Source organism: Hyperoodon ampullatus (assembly GCF_949752795.1).
Source record: "Hyperoodon ampullatus genome assembly, chromosome: 4".
Lineage (NCBI taxonomy): Eukaryota > Metazoa > Chordata > Mammalia > Artiodactyla > Ziphiidae > Hyperoodon > Hyperoodon ampullatus.
Genome location: NC_136917.1, coordinates 133,534,669 through 133,555,724, shown reverse-complemented (window position 1 = coordinate 133,555,724; position 21,056 = coordinate 133,534,669). Strand labels below are relative to the sequence as shown.

The 21,056-nt window shown below is 38.7% G+C and overlaps 2 protein-coding genes across 7 annotated transcripts in view; one reads left to right on the top strand and one right to left on the bottom strand.

Moving 5' to 3' along the window:
* Positions 1-15,053, bottom strand: part of CDC20B (cell division cycle 20B) — a gene marked incomplete at both ends in the record, with an annotated part of 71,761 nt that extends 56,708 nt beyond the window's left edge. For all 3 annotated transcript variants that reach the window (XM_079702897.1, XM_079702898.1, XM_079702899.1), the window contains 2 exons: positions 14,647-14,709; positions 14,991-15,053. In XM_079702897.1, coding sequence (XP_079559023.1) covers positions 14,647-14,709; positions 14,991-15,053 — 126 coding nt within the window. The remainder of the gene's footprint in view (positions 1-14,646; positions 14,710-14,990) is intronic.
* Positions 3,713-8,389, top strand: GPX8 (glutathione peroxidase 8 (putative); the record flags this gene model as incomplete). 4 transcript variants are annotated; one of them, XM_079702902.1, is made up of 3 exons in its annotated part: positions 3,713-3,763; positions 4,641-4,776; positions 7,796-8,389. In XM_079702902.1, the coding sequence occupies 3 exons, from the start codon at positions 3,713-3,715 to the stop codon at positions 7,957-7,959; spliced, it is 351 nt and encodes a 116-aa protein (XP_079559028.1). The 4 variants fall into 4 exon arrangements, with proteins under 4 accessions (XP_079559028.1, XP_079559027.1, XP_079559026.1 ...); XM_079702901.1 differs by having other exon boundaries at positions 4,515-4,776; XM_079702900.1 differs by having other exon boundaries at positions 3,713-3,916; positions 4,515-4,776.
* Positions 15,054-21,056: the final 6,003 nt, after the last annotated feature.

The window sequence follows — 21,056 nt, the reverse complement described above, 5'->3', positions numbered from 1 at the left end:
ACTGTGGAAGATAAAGGGAAACCAAAGAAGCTTATTGCTCTGCAAACCAGAAAAAAATTGAGGTCTAAAGTTTCTCAGACTTAAATGTGCATTTGAGTCATGAGGGGATCTTGTAAAAATGCAGATTTTGATTCAAAAAAGGCTGGGATGGGGCCTGAAAGGCTGTGTTTCTAACAAGCACCCAGGTGATGGCAGTGCTGCAGACAAGGACCTGACCTGGAGGAGCAAGGGCAGAGAATTTAAGCTACATAGCAGTGTTCGGAGGTAATATAAACACAGGCACTTTGTCTCTTTCAATAACTCAGCTAGAGAGCTCCAAAGTAAAGTTATCACAGTTAAGAAGTGATATAATACATTTTGTATTAGTATTTGTATTTCTAGTTTTTACTAGAAATTATATTTACAAGAGAATAGTTTATGTGCTCTGACAGGTTTATGTGCTTAAGCTGTGGGCTTTGTTCAGCTACCTCCAAACACATACCCCAGGAGCAGGGACCAGAGCAGGGCTGACAGCCTCCTTAGCATGTCCTCTAAAGCTCCAAATACCTAACGATGATGGGAAGGGACTCTCACAGCTTCTCAAATCATTCTGTGCACTTTTCTAGCACTTTCTGGAAACTTACCACAACACCAACAGTCAGGCCCTAGTGGAACAAAGTACCTTCATTCAAAACCTGCTATGTGTCCTAGAACAAAAAATTTCACAATTCGTATGGAAACACAAAAGACCCCGAATAGCCAAAGCAATCTGGAGAAAGAAAAACGGAGCTGGAGGAATCAGGCTCCTGGACTTCAGACTATATACTACAAAGCTACAGTAATCAAGACAGTATGGTACTGGCAGAAAAACAGAAATATAGATCAATGGAACAGGATAGAAAGCCCAGAGATAAACTCACACACATATGGTCACCTTATTTTTCAGAAAGGAAGCAAGAATATACAATGGAGAACAGACAGCCTCTTCAATAAGTGGTGCTGGGAAAACTGGACAGCTACATGTAAAAGAATGAAATTACAACGCTCCCTAACACCATACACAAAAATAAACTCAAAATGGATTAAAGACCTAAATGTAAGGCCAGACACTATCAAACTCTTAGAGGAAAACATAGGCAGAACACTCCATGACATAAATCACAGCAAGATCATTTTTTACCCACCTCCTAGAGAAATGCAAATAAAAATAAGCAAATGGGACCTAATGAAACTTAAAAGCTTTTGCACAGCAAAGGAAACCATAAACAAGACAAAAAGACAACCCTCAGAATGGGAGAAAATATTTGCAAATGAAGCAACTGACAAAAGATTAATCTCCAGAATATACAAGCAGCTCCTGCAGCTCAATATCAAAAAAACAACCCAATCCAAAAATGAGCAGAAGACCTAAAGAGACATTTCTCCAGAAAAGATATAAAGATCATCAACAAACACATGAAAAGATGCTCAACATCACTAATCATTAGAGAACTGCAAATCAAAACTCCAGTGAGGAGCTTCCCTGGTGGCGCAGTGGTTGAGAGGCCGCCTGCCGATGCAGGCGACACAGGTTCGTGCCCCGGTCCGGGAAGATCCCACATGCCGTGGAGCGGCTAGGCCCGTGAGCCATGGCCGCTGAGCCTGCACGTCTGGAGCCTGTGCTCTGCAATGGGAGAGGCCACAACAATGAGAGGCCCGCATACCGAAAAAAAAAAACCAAAAACTACAATGAGGTATCACCTCACACCAGTCAGAATGGCCATCATCAAAAAATCTAGAAACAATAAACGCTTAAGAGGGTGTGGAGAAAAGGGAACCCTCTTGCACTGTTGGTGGGAATGTAAATTGATACAGCCACTGTGGAGAACAGTATGGAGGTTCCTTAAAAAACTAAAAATAGAGCTACCATACGACCCAGCAACCCCACTACTGAGCATATACCCTGAGAAAACCATAATTCAAAAAGAGTCATGTACCACAATGTTCATTGCAGCTCTATTTACAATAGCCAGGACATGGAAGCAACCTAAGTGCCCACTGACAGATGAATGGATAAAGAAGATGTGGCACATATATGCAATGGAATATTACTCAGCCATAAAAAGAAACGAAACTGAGTTATTTGTAGTGAGGTTGGTGGACCTAGAGTCTGTCATACAGAGTGAAGTAAGTCAGAAAGAGAAAAACAAATACCATATGCTAACATATATATATGGAATCTAAAAAAAAACACAAATGGTTATGAAGAACCTAGAGGCAGGTCGGGAATAAAGACACAGACCTACTAGAGAATGGACTTGAGGACACGGGGAGGGGGAAGGGTATGCTGGGAAAAGTGAGAGAGTGGCATGGACATATAAACACTACCAAATGTAAAATCGTTAGCTAGTGGGAAGCAGCCTCATAGCACAGGGAGATCAGCTCGGTGTTTTGTGACCACCTAGAGGGGTGGGATGGGGGGGTGGCAGGGAGATGCAAGAGGGAGGAGATATAGGGATATATGTATATGTATAGCTGATTCACTTTGTTATAAAGCAGAAACTAATGCGTCATTGTAAAGCAATTATACTCCAATAAAGATGTTAAAAAAAAAGAAACTGGCTGTGTGCCCTGAACAGGGCATTTTCTAAGGTGGCTAAAGGAACCATGGATTTCAGGATATGCAGCCCTCAATTCCCTTTCCATATCTGCCCCTAAAGTTTTCAACAAAGTTAGGCCTCCTGTAGAAAGTGACAGCCACAGAAAGAAATGAAGATAATAAGCAACTAGATGATGCACCCAAGTAGGATGGGGGATGGAGTGTTTTTGCCTTTAGTGTAGAAATATCTTATTTATTAAAGTCCTGCTTTATTATACAGTTCAGTATTTTTCTATCTACAGTTTGCAGCCCATTGGTGAACCTTGAAATCATTTTCATGGTTCAGAACCAGGCTGTTTGAAAAATGCAATAGACCAGGGTGCAACACAGTTCAAAAGGGAAGTATCGTTTAATGAAACTTCTCAGTTACACCTGTCTATGTACTGAGCTATATTGTAAAGTGAATTTCTTACTATGCATCATAATCAAAAATTTGAAAAATCACTGAACTATAGCTTGCTTTATGGTAGAGGAAAGGTTTTTTTAGAGCCATCATAGTTTTTAATCTATTTATTTTTACTATATTCACCTGGCATTGCCTTAGCTAGATGAGGTCATAGCGAGTAGCCTTTTCAGAAATTTCACTGCCCTTTCCACTATAAATTCCTTGAACTCATATAGCATGCTTAAGCCATATGCATTATATATACACATATAATATTAAATTCCTATAGATCATGTGTCATACTAATAGACCAATTTAATTGACACTCTGAACTATTCCTGGGTATTATACACCCAATTCCCTACATCCAGTCAATTGCTGGGAGCACCTCACAGCTTTCAAGTTACAAGGGCACCATCTTCTGGTGAAATATTTTCTTTGTTGGGTCGATATTAAAGAGCTACCAAAAATGTCCTGATTTTTCAAGCAAAAATTGCAACTGACATCATATATACATTGATATTCTTTTGAGCTTTTTACTTCATTCAGGAGTTTCACTCCATTCTCAATCTGAGAAAGGTCTTTCTATTCCTCAGCAGTGAGAGGAGCTAGTATGTCCTTCCTGACTTTCCGTTACCCTAGGCTGGTTTCAAGTTTCAGCTCCTCCTTGAATTCCAGCCTGCTGAGACTTCCCTCTAGAATCATCCAAAATGGAGCCTCTCACAGCCTACCCTCTGAGATGTTCAGGGCCCAAAGCAAAGGTATTTGCAGTTTTGCTGTCTATGGTTCTATGTACAGTAATGTTATTTCTTCTACAACTAAAATTCCTAAAACCTAAAATCAACAGCTTTTATACATTTGAAGTGAAAGATGCAAATGGAAGAACGGTTTCTCTGGAAAAGTTTAAAGGCAAAGTAAGTTGCATCTTCTGATTTTTATTTCTGTTGTTTGTCTGTGTTCTCTGCTTATTCTCTTAATAGTCCATTTTTCACTGTTAAACGGTCATATTATAATTTAGTCTTCAAAGTAATGTTATTAGTATATCACTTTAGCCATCAGAGTTCTCAGTTTATATACTTCTAATTGATAACTGATTATGTTAACTGTTTGCTTTAAGTGCTGGATTAATACTTTAAGTTGCTTAGGAGATTCTTAGAGTTAGTAATGTGAATATGGAGTATTCCATATAATGCGAATATGAAAGTATTAATTCCATAATCTAACAACATTAAAAAGCACTCTATCAATAATCATATTTTATCTTTTATTTACAAAAAATACTTTAGTTGAGTACATAGGACTTTTTCAATGGTCGTGATTTTTCAGAGTTTTAACTCATGCATCCGCGTTATGATTTTCAGCAGAATTGGGTATATCTAAAAATATGAGATAACCATCTATCAAAGGTTGTATTCCTCCAAAATGGTTTAGGATTTTAACTACTTGCAAATATTTTTTTTAATCTTTTATTTGCTTCACTTTCCGGTTGGATTTTTTTTCTTTTTCCGGGAGGTTGCACTAGTTGTAAACGTGGCTAGTGACTGCCAACTCACAGACAGAAATTACTTAGCACTGCAGGAACTGCACAAAGAGTTTGGACCATTCCACTTCAGCGTCTTGGCTTTTCCATGCAATCAGTTTGGAGAATCGGAGCCCCGCGCAAGCAAGGAAGTAGTATCTTTTGCAAGAAATAACTTCGGAGTAACATTCCCCATCTTCCACAAGATTAAGATTCTAGGACCTGAAGCAGAACCTGCATTTAGATTTCTTGTTGGTAAATATCTACCTTGCCTCACCAATTTAATGTTTTTAATTGCTTTTCATTTTTAAAACAAATATACCAGGACAATACATTCATTTGAAATGTTTTAGTGGGAAAGTTTTATAAAACTATCAAAGAGCTAGATTCTCATCCTTTGTGACTTTCTAGAAGTTATGCTTCCCTGAAATCAATGTTTTAACTTCTTGGATGGCAAAATAAATCTACTCCAATGTATTTTATTTTTATGATCATTTTCCTGAAGAATTTACTTTAAGTGTGGTCATGGCTATTTTCACGAAATATTTCAATTCTCATTTAACTAGCATGTGGGCAAATATCCCTCCGCAATATTAAAGCTATACATCCCACATCAATATTGCTGAGCATTATTAGTTGAACTTATCTTTGTGGTTAATTTTATGTCGCCTTACTTATCTAAGATATTATCCTCAAGGGTGAATAATATCTGTTTGCCAGGTGGTTTTTGGTAAAATTCAAAACAATATATCTTGATTTTTTTGGGAGGAGGGTAGTGTTAGGCTATCTCTGTAATTAAGCTAGCTACAGAAACCTATTTAAAGATTTTCCAGCGTAAACGTGGTGCAGTATAGTGACTAAAAGCTAAACTTTGGCCCCAGTCTGTGTTGAAACCCCTGCTCTTTTACTTTTGCTCGGTGACATCAGGCACATAATTTCTCTGTGCCTGTTTCCTCATTTGTAAAATGATGTTATCAATAGTATCTACCCCCTAAGATTGCCTGGAGGATTAAGTGTGTTAATAATAAAAGTAAAGTACTTATTCACATACAGCTTACACTGTGGCAGACACCATTCTAAAGGACACTCAGCTAATGTCCTCTCATCTAACTTATATAGATGACAGCCTCAGTCATTTTCACTGTGGGTAATTTGAGTTTTGCTAAAACCATGACCTTAGCCAGGCAATCAAGCTTCCAATCAAACAAACCAGCTACTGATGTTCTATAATATTTCTTTTAAGTATGAAATCAGAATCATCCAAAAACATTATATTCAGTTTCTAGGGAAAGTCAATATAATGCCTAACACCATGAATAGTAACTAGAGTGAGGTCTTCATTCCTTTTATTTCCAGGGTGCACAGGGGAAAAAAAGCCAGAGCATGTGCCCTGTAATCACCTCTCAATTACAGCAGCCAAATACTTGGGCACAATAGCTCCTAGGTTCTTCCCCTTTGTCACTAAAAAAGCTTCTGAAACTCCACTTACCCTGTGTAATCAAAAAGGTAACAGTGATTTAAGGTTTCACTAAAGTTAGATGAAGCTCCAGAGACAAAGATTATGAGTTGACGGCCAAATGAAAATTAGATCTTTGAAAACTGGCCACAATGGACAGTACCTGATCATGCACTCACAAACAAGATGGCTCTGTACAGGTGTACAGGTTGTTCACTAAACAGGAGTAAGGAGGCAAACGGGGGCTGAAACACAGACGAGTGCAAGGTATGTACCGAGGGACTGTCCCCACCTGGAAGGATATCTTTTTCTAATTCACACGAAGATGTTACACTGACTAGAGAGAGCCCTGCCCTGATGGACATTACCTTTAAAAACACATTTTCCATCATAGAAAATGGCTATTTTTCAAAGCGATTTTAAGAAGGCTTTAGTTAATAAGATGATGTTCATACCAAGTCACTGATGTTTGAGCTAATCAGCAACACTATTAATAATGAAATAACCAGTGTAAATGCTTGGCACAGTACACAAAATAAAACACGTATAAGTAAATATTAGGCTACTTTTCATTCATTATTTTTAACCTGTGCTCCCGCATTTGTTCTTTCCCCAGCATAAAGCAAAGTAGCCCTCAATTTTAAAAACTCTAGGCAGTGTGTTCCTTCTACCTACCTCATCAGCGACGTTTTTGAAAGGATAGTTAACATTTGTTTTCTCCACTTCCCTGTCTCTGCTTCCTTCTTAGATCATTGTGTTTGGCCTCTCACTCCATAACTCTCCTGAGCCTGGTGGGTCTCGCTGCCTGTGACTTCTACTCTGGCCCCTTCTCTTCCTCCCTTGCAGGTTCCTCTTTTCCTCCACCCTTAACTCTACTGATCCTCAGGATTCTGCCACATCCACATGGGCTCTCCTTACCTGGGTGAGCTCTTGCTCTTAAGCTCCAAAGCCTCCTCTGATTGGGTGTCCCACATAACCTGAATCTCCTTGTGTACAAAAATGAATTTGTCATCTTCCTCCTAAAATCTGTTTGCTTTGCCATGTCCCCTATTTTAACAGCACAAGCTCTGCAAATAGGAAGGTCTAGATATCAATCCAGGCTCTACCACTCACTAGCATGTGACTGTGAGTCCAGGCCTCCATTTTTCTCATCTGCAAAATGGGGATAATAATAATATCCAATGTTTACAGGGTTGCTGTAAAGATTAAAGGAGAGGATCCATTTAAAGCACTGAGCATACATTACTAGGCACATAATAATTATAGTTTTTCTCATGTTAGTCAATAATAATGCACACAAATCCTGTATGATATAATAGAAAAAAACTTCTACATCTCTTACCTAAATTAAGATGTATCAAAGGATATCTACAACTATTTAGAATTCCTTACTATATAATATGCAACAATATTAAAAACATATATATTTACTACAAAAAGTAATCCATACATTCCTATTACCAAAGACATTTAGAACATCACTTTATCTTAAAAAAAAATGTTAAGAAACTGAAAGTTTTCAGCTAGTGACAGGGTAAATTTTTTGTGGTGGAGATCAACAAATCTAAAATAAACTAATTTATTTCATTTCTTGATTCTAGGTCAGTAGAATCATCAGTGAAGTCACCAAGTATATAGAAATCTGGTTACACAAACTTTGAGTTGTTTTGTTTGGGTGTTTTGCTTTTTGTTTAGTTTGGTTTTTGAAATGATGACAATCCTAGAACTTGATTCTAAAGTTGTAATTTATGCAGATACTAACAAAAATGAAAATCTTGACAAAGAATTTACTCATGAAAATATATTCTGATATTTTAGATTCGTCAAACAAGGAACCAAGATGGAATTTCTGGAAGTATCTGGTCAACCCTGAAGGTCAAGTTGTGAAATCTTGGAGGCCAGAGGAGCCCATTGAAATCATCAGGCCTGAGATAGCAGCTCTGATTAGACAAATGATCATAAAAAAGAAAGAGGATCTATGAAAATGCCATTGAATCATTCTAAGGCAATAGTCAGAATACAGAAATGTCTCCATGAGGGTTTGATCCCATTTTAAATACTCTGACAATTAAATGTGGCACTGAAGGATGACTTTCCTTTTATCTTATCTTGTCAGTGACTGGTAGTGAATGTCCCCACAACAGAGATGTTACCTAAAGCAAAAATGAAGAGTAGACAAAGACTCTAAATGAAATATATTAAATACTTTATCTGACCACACTAAATAATTCAGAATACAGTCACCAATGTGCTTCAATATCTTATTGTCTGACTTGACATTTTCTAGTATCATTCTTGATGGAAATGCCAACACACTAGACCACTGTTTGAATTCAAGACACTGTGTGACATTTCCAGAGTAACTAATTATAAATGATTATTTTTATGTAATAAAAAGCAAAATAAACATTGAAAATGTTGAAATATAGATTCTAATCCTTATGTATTTTTATCTGTTTCAGGTACAGGATTTTGGGGTTTTGGGGGTTATTTTTTTAAGTACAGGTTCATGGTATGTTTTACTACACCTGGCCAAATAGTCACTTATAAATGATATTATCACAACATTTGAAAAAGCCTTCATCTTTCTCAATATTTATTATTTTCTAGAAGCAACTCAAATTCCATAATTAGAATATTAACACTTCAGTCAGTCTGTATTTTTGAGTGAAAATCCCAAGTGTAAGAAAAAAGCCATGAGTATATGATCATTCAGCTTGATTCCCCTTCAGGTTAATTTTGATAAATTCCTTACAGGTTAATTCCTTACAGGTTTTGGTTAATTCTTTACAGGTTAATTCCTTATAGGTTCCTTACAGGTTAATTTTGGTTGCTAATCCAGTCAGACTAGATTAGCCATTTGGAAAGGATTCAATGCTGCATCATTCTCATGGCTGTAGTAAGAAGAATCAACTGCAAACAGTCAAAACTCTTAACAAAGAAAAGGGAGTGATTCCAACTACATGAGTCTTAGAAACATCAGCAATCACTGAGCCTTTTGATAGAGTCACAACATACCTTTTCTACCAAAGTCCTGATCTTTATGTTTTGTCAGCCTTCTAATTATTGGGAAAAAGCAACCTGCCAAGTTGATGAAGGTTAATTATTGCCCCATGAAATATATATTCATTTCATAAAGGAATTAAACAGGAATACTGGAGCCAAAAAACAATGTGAAAAAACAGTCATGTAGAATTTGGCTAAGAAGGAAGACCCAATCTAAATAACTGTGAATTGGCTCTCCAATTCTGACCTGATGAGTGAAAGTGAAGTGTTTTTTTATGGTGAAATCAGTAGTGCCACCTCAGTAAATAATTCTGCAAAAGTGTTTAAAGTTCTTAAAAAAATCAAATGTATTTCCCAGAATACCTTCTACTTCAACATATATGTCCAACCCCCAGCTCTGAATGTATTTAGTAAGCTCTCTGATGGGGGCGGAGGTGTGGTTCCCCTCAGGTCAAGAGGATGTGCAGAGGCACCTCAAGAATAGCAGTCAATATGGTTAAAATAGTATGTTTTATATTATGTGAATTTTACCACAATAAAAAAGACATAAAAAAAAAAAAGAACGGTGCTCACTGTGTGAGCAAAGCCCACTTCTACCTCTCACCAGCGGCAGGGCCTTGGGCCAAGCTCGACTACTTTTCAGTTTCCTCACCTATAAATTGGGGGTGGGGTCAAAGTGAATAAAAAGCCCCTTCCAAGTTCCCAAAGTCTTTCAAGTGATCAGGAATCAGTACTAACCTGGATTGTTGTTGAAGAAGTGGAAGCCACCTCACTAGTCTATCTGTCTTTTGCAAGCTTGCCCCCAAAAAGCCTGTTAGCAATTTGAATTCTGGGCCTCTTAGCAAAATTTTATTTAGGATAATCCCTGCAAGTGTTGCTTCTGGAACACTCTTGCTGTTTACCCCCGCTTACGACTTCCAGGAGTTCATATCAGTGCTCCAGGATGGCTGGGGTGTTTATGTGCTCACAATCAGGGTGTGAGCAGAAGTGTATCTGCCAGCACCACAGAGGTTACGTAGACACCCCACTGCCAGACAGAGAGTAATGAGCTGGGGGACGACCAGGTCTGTCCCAGAGAACGCAGCTGAGATGTCCATCCTGCCCCAAATCACTAGTTCTCTCCAAAGCCATAAAAAGTGGGTTTTTCACTTAGATATCTCCAAACTTGGTTGCCTTATTCAACCTATAATCTCTACTAGGTTAGGCTTCTCTCCTCTTGCCCCTCTGAGTATGCAGGGAAGGCAGGTAGGTATTTGAAAGTGTGTCATACAGGTGTCCATTCAGGGTTCTGTAACAGGCTATGTGTGATAAAAGGGAGGAGAGCCATTTGCTGATGTGTTGCCACCCAGACCTCAAATGTCTCATATGAATACCATCAGGCAAACACACAGAGGAAAAAAAATGCATTTTTCTTGAACTGAGCACAATACCTTCTCTATCTCAGCATCAAAAAGTCTGGGACATAAACTACTGTGAGCTGCCTGAACTGAGAAGTATAACAAAAATAGTGGGCATCCCATAAAAGAGTATTCAGCAGTTGTCCTCCTGACAAAGGAAAGGGACAAAATCAAATGCCTTTAACTGTGGTTAATAATTCATTGACGAAGTTTGTTTTTGTTTGTTTTATTTGGGAAGTGGAGAGGAGTACTTCCTACTAACTCCTGATCATCATCTTATGGCAGATGTAAAAATACAGAGTGTTGGAGAGTGGAATAAATATGAATTTGCCTGAAATATTCCCTAAAAATTGTACTTCATTTTTGAAATTGCGTACTAATTATAGCATACCTATAGTACGTATATATGTACATATACATAATTCTTAATAACTCTAGTATGTATAGCATATATATAGTGATGACTGGTAAATGTTTAACAACCAAATCTCTGGAGGAGGAGTCCCAGTTTGCAGCATTTGCAATTTCTATGGTGTGAATGCTCCCACATGGTCAATTTTAATCTACTAACGGTTTGATAACTGGCTTGTAAAATTTCTGAAAATTTAACAATCAATTCTCACAGACCAAGACAAGCTGGCTCCAGCACAACAAAATTTTTAAAACCAGACTTATGGTAATAAGGATCTCCACAGAGAAAAATCTAAAGCAAAAACATATCACATATACTCTTTATTTTTATTACAAATATATTATTTTGACAGGTTATATATAAATGTGGATGTATATGCAGTTATACTGAATTATGAAAAGCTGCTAACATTATAACTGTATAATCACACTATAATCTAACGACGTAACTGGATTGCCTGCAGGTAATTTCAAGTAGGAAAACACTCCAGTAAAAAATAAGAAAAAAAAATATATCTATATATATATATAGAGAGAGAGAGAGACAAAGTCTAAGAAGGAAAACAAAAACTAGTTCTCTACATTTATTTTCTTTAAACATACTAACTGTTTCAAGACTTCCCGATATGAGTGGGAAGGTCTTGGGTGATCCCTGTACAAAATCATGTGTATTCCTGCTAACGTGTTCCTTTGAAAGAAAAATGTCATGTTTGGGCACAGCTACTATGGGGACGCTCTGTATTTATCCCTCAGCTTGACTTCATCTTCCCCAGGGAATAATAAAATCCTAATAACTGTTACACCAAGAAACTAACACATCACGCTTCTTCCCACTCTTCTTGTTCCCTCCTCCCTCTGAACGGTTAAGGCCACACCTTGCCGAGGGAAGCATTCTCTTTTGGGGGCAGAGGCTGGTGGGGGAGAGCCATTAAAGAGCACTGAGAAACTCAGACATTTTCCAGAAGGTGTGATGGGAAGCAATTACATCCCCAGCACCAGTGAACAGCAGTGGCTGCCCCCAGAGAAGATACTTCCAACCAGCTTTGCCTCCCTCCTCCTCTGTTTTTCAACCCACTTCCGTCTTCTCTTCCTCTGACATCCCAAGTGTGGATCCCTCTCTTTCCTCCTCACTCTTACGAAAACGCTTTCTTTTTGAATTTAAACATTCAATCGCCTCCTTACCCATTGATCTCCTTGTTTATCTTTACTACACTCGATTCTTTCTTTCCTTTCTCATCATCTCAATAATAGGAACTGAACTATGTATTCTGTTTATTGAGTATAAATGTTGGCATTTTATGTCTTGCTCTTTAAAAAAAAATTTTTTAAAGTAAAACACAAAGGACAAGCCTTCTAAATTTAGTAGGTTTTATTTTTATCAACAGATCAGTGATTTTCTACAGAAAATAACATGTTGAAATTTAACCTTAAAAAAAACAAGATGAAAACAATATTTACATTAAAGGAATACTTAAACACAAAGATGCTGAAAATGGAATGATACTAGACAACAACAAAAAGAGGATGAGGTTTGAAAGTAGCAAAATGCATAAGAATCAAATTATAGGTATCTCTTTAACCCATGGTTCTAGAAATGTTTACATTTAAATAAGGTAGGAATTTAATTTTACCCATAACTTATAGTCCAATGCAGTAGAGAATGTGATACATTTCTCACTTCTCATTTAGGGTGTTAATAATTGACCAGACCACCAAAGTCAGTTCCATGAACTTACTGCAAATGTTTATACAACCACAGTGTGTCTGGGACCAAGCACACACCTGACACGGCTCCATGAGTCAAAATGGCCTCCAAGGGAATGAGAAAATATTTTAAATTATATTGTGCGGTCAGTTCTCCCCCTTCACAAACTAAATATCATGCTCTCTTCCAAACGCTGTATGAGTCTGTGATTTTACAGAAAATGAAGACTCAAGGCAAATCTTCCAAACAATTCAGCCTCATCCCCTAACCCCCAAAATCCCCAATTCTCTTGATATTCAAGTGAAAATGTTTTAGTTGACTGACTCATCTGGAAAGTTACTTCAATTCTCCCTTTAGCTGTACACACACATGGTAATTGAGACCTACTCTAATGTCAAATTAAGAAACTAATCATCCAGAAAGAATTCTAAAGACTTAGTTGAAAATTTGAGGAAACATTTTAGGTTTTCCATTCCAAATTGTCATTATATTCTAAATTTTATATTTAAAATCAATATATAATTTCACAAATACTTTAATACTGTCTACAAGTATTAGAGACTCCAGAATATTACCTGAAATTTTTAAAATAATTAATTGGAGTAGTTTCTTCAGCATTATAAAGCTGTTTGTTGTATTATAACTGAAAAGTAGTAATAAGCATTATGGTAAAGAGTGACCCAGTTCATGGCAAAAAGTACACATACACACAAACATACCCACATATTACTTACAGATTTAATTATACTCTGATGTTCATTGTACATGCAATAAGATAGCAGTTGCAAGTTAGCTGATGCCATTCACATATTCAACCAGCTAACAATACACTGCCAACCCATCACACACAGGTAACCAGTGTACTTCGTTAACAAGAAGAATTTATCCAGAAGCAAGTGGCAGGGTAGTTGTGGCTGCTGAATTGACCCAAAGCAGCCAGCTAACAATACACTGCCTACCTGATTCAGGTCACCGCTGCTTTTCATGGCCCATAAAGTCACTGAGGCTAAATTTGTAACATGAAACAGTGGCAGAACTTTCATCTTAATAGTCACATTAAAGAAAACTTACAGGCAAAACCTGTTCCTCCAAAAATACTATAAGAAATAAAACCAATATTTTCTTTAATCTATTCAAAAACTTAAAAAGAAAACTTTCAAAATACTTCCACTTAGGTTTTACAAATTAAAGGCTCAGGTACTGCTATACAAGTGAATTAACAAAGTTATACATAACTGTAGCTTTTCCCATTACTTCTATTTACTGACGAAAAGACCAGTTGTCTGTATCAGGTAGTCAACTATCTAGGAGCCATGGTGATACGAAAGGTAGGCAAGACAAATCTTCAGCTTTGTTTGGGAAAAATAAATATTAAAGTATTTAGGGGATTTTAGGAGTCAAATGTCGTTTGTTTTCTCTGGCTACAAAGGCTATTAGTCATTGCATTCTGAAAGTTATGTGTTCAATTTATTGTGTCACCAATTAAATACAGAAAAATTTAAAGAAGGTCTAGAAAAAAATCTATAAAACTAGTGATGCTTTTGAAACTAAAATCTATAAGTAAAGACTGAAGGAATGTATTTAGCCTAGAGAGGAGCAAGGTGAATCATGATAATGATTTACACTGATTACAAGAGAAATTAAAGGCCTTTGGGTTCGGACTTTCAAGGTGAAAAAGTACTACAAGGGATCAACTGTTAAATTACTAACCTAAGGGCCGTAGATTATGCCACTTCTGCTCTTGACCACAAGATAGCACCATTTCAGTTTCTTTGGGGGGCAAGCTTATGAACGCAACAGAGGGGAGTGCAACTAGCAACTGTTAAAATGAAATTATAACAGCCATCTAAAGATGCACTGCCTACTTGACACATCCAAGCTTCATCTTTGCTGTAGAGGCAAAAACTAGAATGTAACATTCAGATTAAAATGATTACCATTATTTGTCAGTCAGAGATCTTCAGTTTCTTACAAAAATGTTTTAATATATACTGTTTAATATATAGACTGTAGTTAGTGATAGTATGAGGTTTTCTTAATTTTTCATATTTTCAGACCAATTCATACTTCCAGCAAATATCTTTAGCAAGAATTAGTTTGTTCGAGGTCATATTCAAGACAGAGAACTGGAGTAAGCCCTGGACACTCACCTTGGGAGAATCTTGACCTCTCTTCTGTTTCATGTCTCTGGCGAGCACCCGCATGACCTCCTCCTTTGAAAATACAGACAACATATATGAATAGAAACTGTTTAGGAAAATCATAATATTAGGCGTGGAATGTTTCTAGATCCTTACTTAGTCAAACTACATTCACTTTTTTTTGAAAGAAAACAGGCACCCCCAGAATATAACTAAATTACACAACTCAAAATTAAAATCAGGATTTAGAGTTTTGAACTACCTCTTGGTCCTAAACAGGTATTATAAACGGTGCCTTCGACAAGAAGTCCCTTTAGGGAGTTGGGGCGAGGAAACAAAAGGGCGTTACTCACCCATAGGATCTCTTCTTCGGTCCGGACCCTCCTCCGGGCGGTGCGCTCAAGTTTCCACTCCATCTCTGGAGGAGTTTGCCCTACCTGGCTGGAGAGTAGCCTCTCCTCGACCGCTTTTGGTTTTGCCCCCCAGGTCTAAGCCAGTCTTGACGCTTAATCATCAAACCTCTGGAGTCTTGTTCCCCAGGACGATCATATTTCACCCCTAACCTCCCATTTTTCCCCACTCCTCCCACCGCTCCCAGCGAGCTTTCCCCAGGGTACGCTTTAAAAAGCCGGCGGGGCGGCAGCCAGAGCGGGAATCCCCCTCTCCGGCTTCTCATTGGCCAGCGCTGAGGTGACGTCAGAGCCCGGGAGGGATTCCCCCTGCGCGCGCCTGGGTCCTCTCTCTCTTTCTCTCTCCCTCCCTCCCCGCCGGCGGCCGCGCCCCGCAGCCTCCAGCTCTTTGTCCGCGGAGGCGCGCACAGGAGCGCCAAGCTTTACCGCGAGCGGTGGCGGGCCTGCGCCGGGCCAGGAGCGGAGGGCTGGACAGCTGCAGGAGGCAAGGCGGTTGGCGGGCGAAGAAGCGGGTTCTGGGAATTCACGTTCTTTCCATTTTAGAAACAAAAATGTTCTGTAATAACGAACCCTGCTCCCTTTTCCTCGGCCCCCACTTCTCATTCTCCAACCCCATCATCCTGCCTCTGCCTCTGAGGGATCGGAGGGGTGCATAACTCTCCGGCCTCCTCTCCTTTGACGCTAATCACCCTTTGCTTAAGCTACTGAGTCTAGGCTTGTTCCCTCAACGTGTCATCAGCTCTTCCTCCATCTTCAAACGGACAAGAAAACGTGGCAAGATTTCTATGCTAATGAGAAAGGTGGGGGGGATCATTGACATATTTATTCAAGAAATTCTTCTTTGCTCTAACCATTTGGCAGTGGTCAGGTTCTCTCACTCCAGCTTCTGAGCTTTCTCCCCCAACAATGGTTAGTGAAAGTTGATGAAACGGCCAGTGACGGGGAGGACCTGATAGGGAGTGAAGACCCAGCAAGAAAGCTGAGCAGACTGGGGGCTGAGTGATAAAGGAGACGATGATACTGGGGGTTGAGGGAGGGGTTTGGAGGGAAATGACAAGGAACCAGTTGGGCTGTGCACACCAGAGCTGCCAGGAGAGGAGAGCTGTGCCGTATGGCAGGGGTGGGGGAAACTGTCTGGGAAACCTCTGACAGTCTAGCAGCCTGCTTTTCCCCCCTCATTACCTCCTCCCTCCTCTTCCTCCCCTCCCCCACAATTGACATTGGATTGCTTTCCCTCTAATGCAACATGTGGGTTTGTGCATTTGGGGAGGGAGAAGGGTTAATAGATATCAGATAGTCAAAAGGGTCAGTGATTTTTAAAATCTAAACTCATTTCTCCTGCTTTCCTTCATTCTGAAATAAAAATAGCATCGAGGCTAAGATCCAATCTTAGGCCAGTTTTCCATTTACAGTGATAAAGGGTTAGAGGAAATGCTGCACAGGGTAACTTAATCTTCAAATGAGATTTATCAAAATGCTTGCTAGTCAAATAACCTTTGGATTAAAAGATCTCTAAGTTTCACCCACAAGAATTCCACTTTCCTTGCAGTGCATTCAAAGGATACTCATTCCAACTTCCAGTAAATCCTTTCAGCAAACACTGAGGCTAAGTAAAGTGAAATATCGCTGGATGAGAGTCAGAAGTATTGTTGATTTAAAGGATTAGTTTTCAATACCAACTAAAAATAGCAATACATTGAAATAAAATTAAAAACTTCTAATCTTAGTTCTATTTAAAATACCATTTTATGTTCACCCATTTATAAGAATGGGTACAAACATGGGAGTAATAAAAACCAATTCAATTAATGAGCTTGTAAATTCATGCAAATTGGGATTTCAGATCCCATGTTCCTTACAAGTACTAAGAATAGTGAATTTTTCATTTAGAATTCAGTTATCTATAAGTAACACATTCAACAATTCTATTTTAGCCACTAATTCCATGGCATATCACACAGGCTCCAAATGCCTTTTCCCCCCAGTGTAAAGTAGAAAAATATTAGTCAAAATCTTCCTTTTAAAAGTTATGGTGCATTTAAATATTCAGATTGAAATTTAACATCAGAATAATGTCAACAGAAAAATCACCATTTGGCAAACACCACATACTGCTCAGTCAGGAACCATGAATGCTAAAATTGGTGTGCATATGATGAGGATGTTTGCCTCCTATAATTAAATACAAAAAGAAAAATTACAGCTTTTCATTGGACAAACCTGGCAGACACCACCTTAACAAAGTAATCGATTAAGGTCACCATTAATGACCCATGGACATCATGTGCTTCTTGATATAATGTACTGGGAAGGGTTCAATATTACCTCTGTGATATTTTTGCCAAAAAAAATTATAACTTGAATAATGAAAATACTAAACAAACCCAAATTGAAGGACATCCACAAAATAATTGGCCAGTAGTACTCTTCGAAAGGGTCAGTCATGAAGAAAGACTGAGAAACTGCCACAGATCAGAAGAAACTAAGTAGACATGACAACTGAATGCATTATGAGATCCTGGATTGAAACCTAGACCAGAAAAAAAAAAAGGACATTTGTTGAATAATTGTAGAAATGTGAACAATATCTGTAGATTAGTTAATAGAGTAATATGTATATAATCATTTATTATGGTTAAGTGTTAATATTTAGGGAAGTTGGGTGAAGGATACAATGGGATTCTTTGTACCATTTTTGTAACTTTTTCTAAGTCAAGTTAGTTCAAAATGAAAACTTAAAATAAAAAAATTAACATCATGTGTTCATACAAATAGAAAAACTATGGTACACCTGTTTAGGACAAAATAGATATATTCTATAAACATTTTATCTTAATTTGTATCAAATATGTTTTAGGAATAATGGCTAGTTCAAATGTTCAGGTGCCTGTGAGTAATTACCTGTTTTCAAAATGCTTCCTCTTTGAGACTGGGTTTGGAAAGTAGATTTGTAATCATGAGAACGGCTGTGAGGACTCCTCGGCAAAGGGCAAAGGCCACTTGGAAAGACTTCCAATAAGAAGGTGAGGGGGAAACAGGTAGAGTAGTGAGGCAGAGAGAAGGGATAGTGGGAAGAAGCTTTTCCTGACTCATCTCTTGCCGGTGCTCTGAGTCTGAGCAGGTCCCTACCTATGGGAAACAAAAGGATAGCCAAGCTTCCCAAATGCAGATTTTTTTTTCAATTACATGATCACATTTTCATGCTAAATAATAATAATGTTAAATAGCTCAGAAATGTACAACGTACAAAGTAAGCTCCCTCCATCCGCTCTCCCAAGCTACTCCTTGTCCCAGAGCATCGTCAGACCTTTTCCAGTGCATTTACATACGTACACATAGATAATTTGGCGCTGTGAATCTTTCTACATAAATGGGATCTTACTATACTTATCGGTTTTGCAACTTGCTTTTTCTACTTCACTGATTTCAACTGCTTTCCAGAAATACAAACCGGAGAGCCCCTCATCCCCAACTCCAACGGTCGATTGTCGCGTCCCTCGGGCCGCTGCTCCTCCCGCCGGGCTGGAGGCTGGTCCCGCGTCCCGGCCCGACCTCCCCCGGGCGCCCCACCTCCCCTGCGCCAGCCAGCCCGGCTCGCGCCCCCAGCTCCCGCGCGCCAGCCCAACCCTCCCTGCGCGCTCCTTACTGGACAAAAGGGACGGCTGGGGTTCGCTCCAACGGTCCCCGGGGCACGTGCCCTGCCAGGTGGTGGGTGGGAAAAGCGCCCGCTGATGGGGATGTATCCAGCTCCAGCCTGAGTGGGACAGGTGGGGACGCTGGATGAAGGGGGACTTCCCTCACTGCGGAGGAGGGAGGGGAAAGGAAGGGAAGGAGACCATCGTGTCCTGGACTAATAAACTCTCTGAGCGTGACTGCTCCCCAGAATGTATAGCTCAAAATAGCGCTGGGGAAGGAATCAGTGAATCCCTTATAATTCAGACTATCAGTAGGACAATAAAACGTAACCTGAGAAGGTTTTGGAAACGTAAAAAAGCTTCAGTCAGAAGAGCAGTCAATAAACTACGTCACCTCTGGTTACATGACTTATTATTTTTCAATTGTAAGTAGTTTGTGTATACGCATATTGTCCCATTACTGAATGATTTCTAAGTAAAGAGTCTGTCCTTTAAAATGTCTTTCTCCAATACAAAATAATATATGGTGAGCCAAATAACTTATGATGTATTGCAGTAAAACTCTCACCACAGTCACCAGAAAGTTCAAGAACTGAGCAGAAGTTCAAGATATGAGAATGTCTGGGTAACTTTGTAAGTAATTCAATATAACTAGAAAATAAAACTTTCTATTTTAGGTTGTTGTCCTGACACTTTCTAATTACCTTCTTACGTTATGAAGTACTTCTAAAGTTTTCAATAAGTAGATTTAGAAAGCATTAGAGATTAGGTTAATTGTACTAAATGTATATATTAATTTAGAGATAATTACATATTGTAATATAATTTTTTCCCATCCGAGAACATGGGATGACTTTTCTTTTGTGCAGATCTCATTTTGTCTCTCAATAAATGTGCCCTCACTTTGTTCAAAAAAATAAAATAAAATAAAATAAAATGTCTTCTCCATCCATACCCCAATTAATGAAGATGGGAAGTAAAGTCTGCCCAGCTGAAAGCACAAAAATCATATCACTTCACCTCCAACCACTTCAAGCATTTTCCCCTTCTCTTTTTCTCTGTGGTATAGCTCTTGCATAGGGTACTAAGTTACCTCCCCAAGATTTTAAGGAATGTAAGGAAACTATCAAACTGAAATGAGTACATATCTGTATAAAACAACTGATGAAGTCGGGCTTATGAACATGGTACCCTCCTCAAAAGAGGACTCATAAATGCTCTAGACCTGATAATCCTTTTACTAGATATCCTACCAGCACTTCAAATACAACATAATCCAAAACAGAATTGGGAATCATTCCCTATTCCCATTCTCCCCAAACCACCTATTCCTCTGCATGCACCTTGTTCCCAGGACCACTTATCTTCCTTGTACAGCAAAGTCAAAGCCAGGCTTAACTCTCTCTTTCCCATGTGCCCAAATCAAAGACAGTCGTTTTCACCTCTGTAGTATGGATTACATCTGTTCTCTTCTTGAATAATTACAAGAACCTAACTGATAATTCAACCTCCAGTCTATTCTCCTCTAGTCCATTCATTTAACATGTTTATTTGCACCCAGCAAGTGCCATGCACTAGGCAAAGTAGTGGAGATCCAGTGAAAAAACTATAGAAGGCAATAAGCACTATCTTGCGCTGATCATATTTCTCCTCTGCCCTAAATCCGTGAAAGGATCTTTCTTACACATAGAATTAAGTTCTAAACTTTCTAGCTCATGTACAAGTCCTCTATTATTTTAACATCTCTCTACCTTTCTTGCATCATCTCTCACAATCCCACCAGCATCTCCGGCCCCCCACAATGTAGGTAATGCCCAGCACTCTCCTGCCTTCTGGCCGTTGCTAAGGCTGCCTCACCTTTGGGTTCTTTTTCCCTATCTTCTCCTGGCAATCTTACCCATGAAATTTCAGTTACCATTTCCATAAAGCCTTCTCAGATCTTCCTATTTGGAATTTTTTTCTCTTCCCTAAGTTCCCATAGCATATCTTTTGTACTGTTTGTCTACTTAGTTCCAGCTTGTGTGTGTGTGTGTGTGTGTGTGTGTGTGTGTGTTCTCCACTATGTTGTAACTCCAAGAATACAAGGATCTTGTCTTTTTCATATTCATGTCCTCTTCAGAGAATGGCTAACTGTCTTGTATATAGTAAGCTTTGTACATCATTGTACAATACAATAAATGTTTGTTGAATTGATTTGTAGATGAGATTAGTACCTTTCCTAAATCATGGAACTAGGATTATAGAGTCACAAAAGAAAACCTTAATATGGCTATGCTTAGAATGTAATAAACTCAATTTTAAGAAATTGTGAGTTAAAAGGTGTAGTGGAAAGCAAAGGTGCTTCAGTAAGGTAGACCTGGGTCTTCCTAGGTCT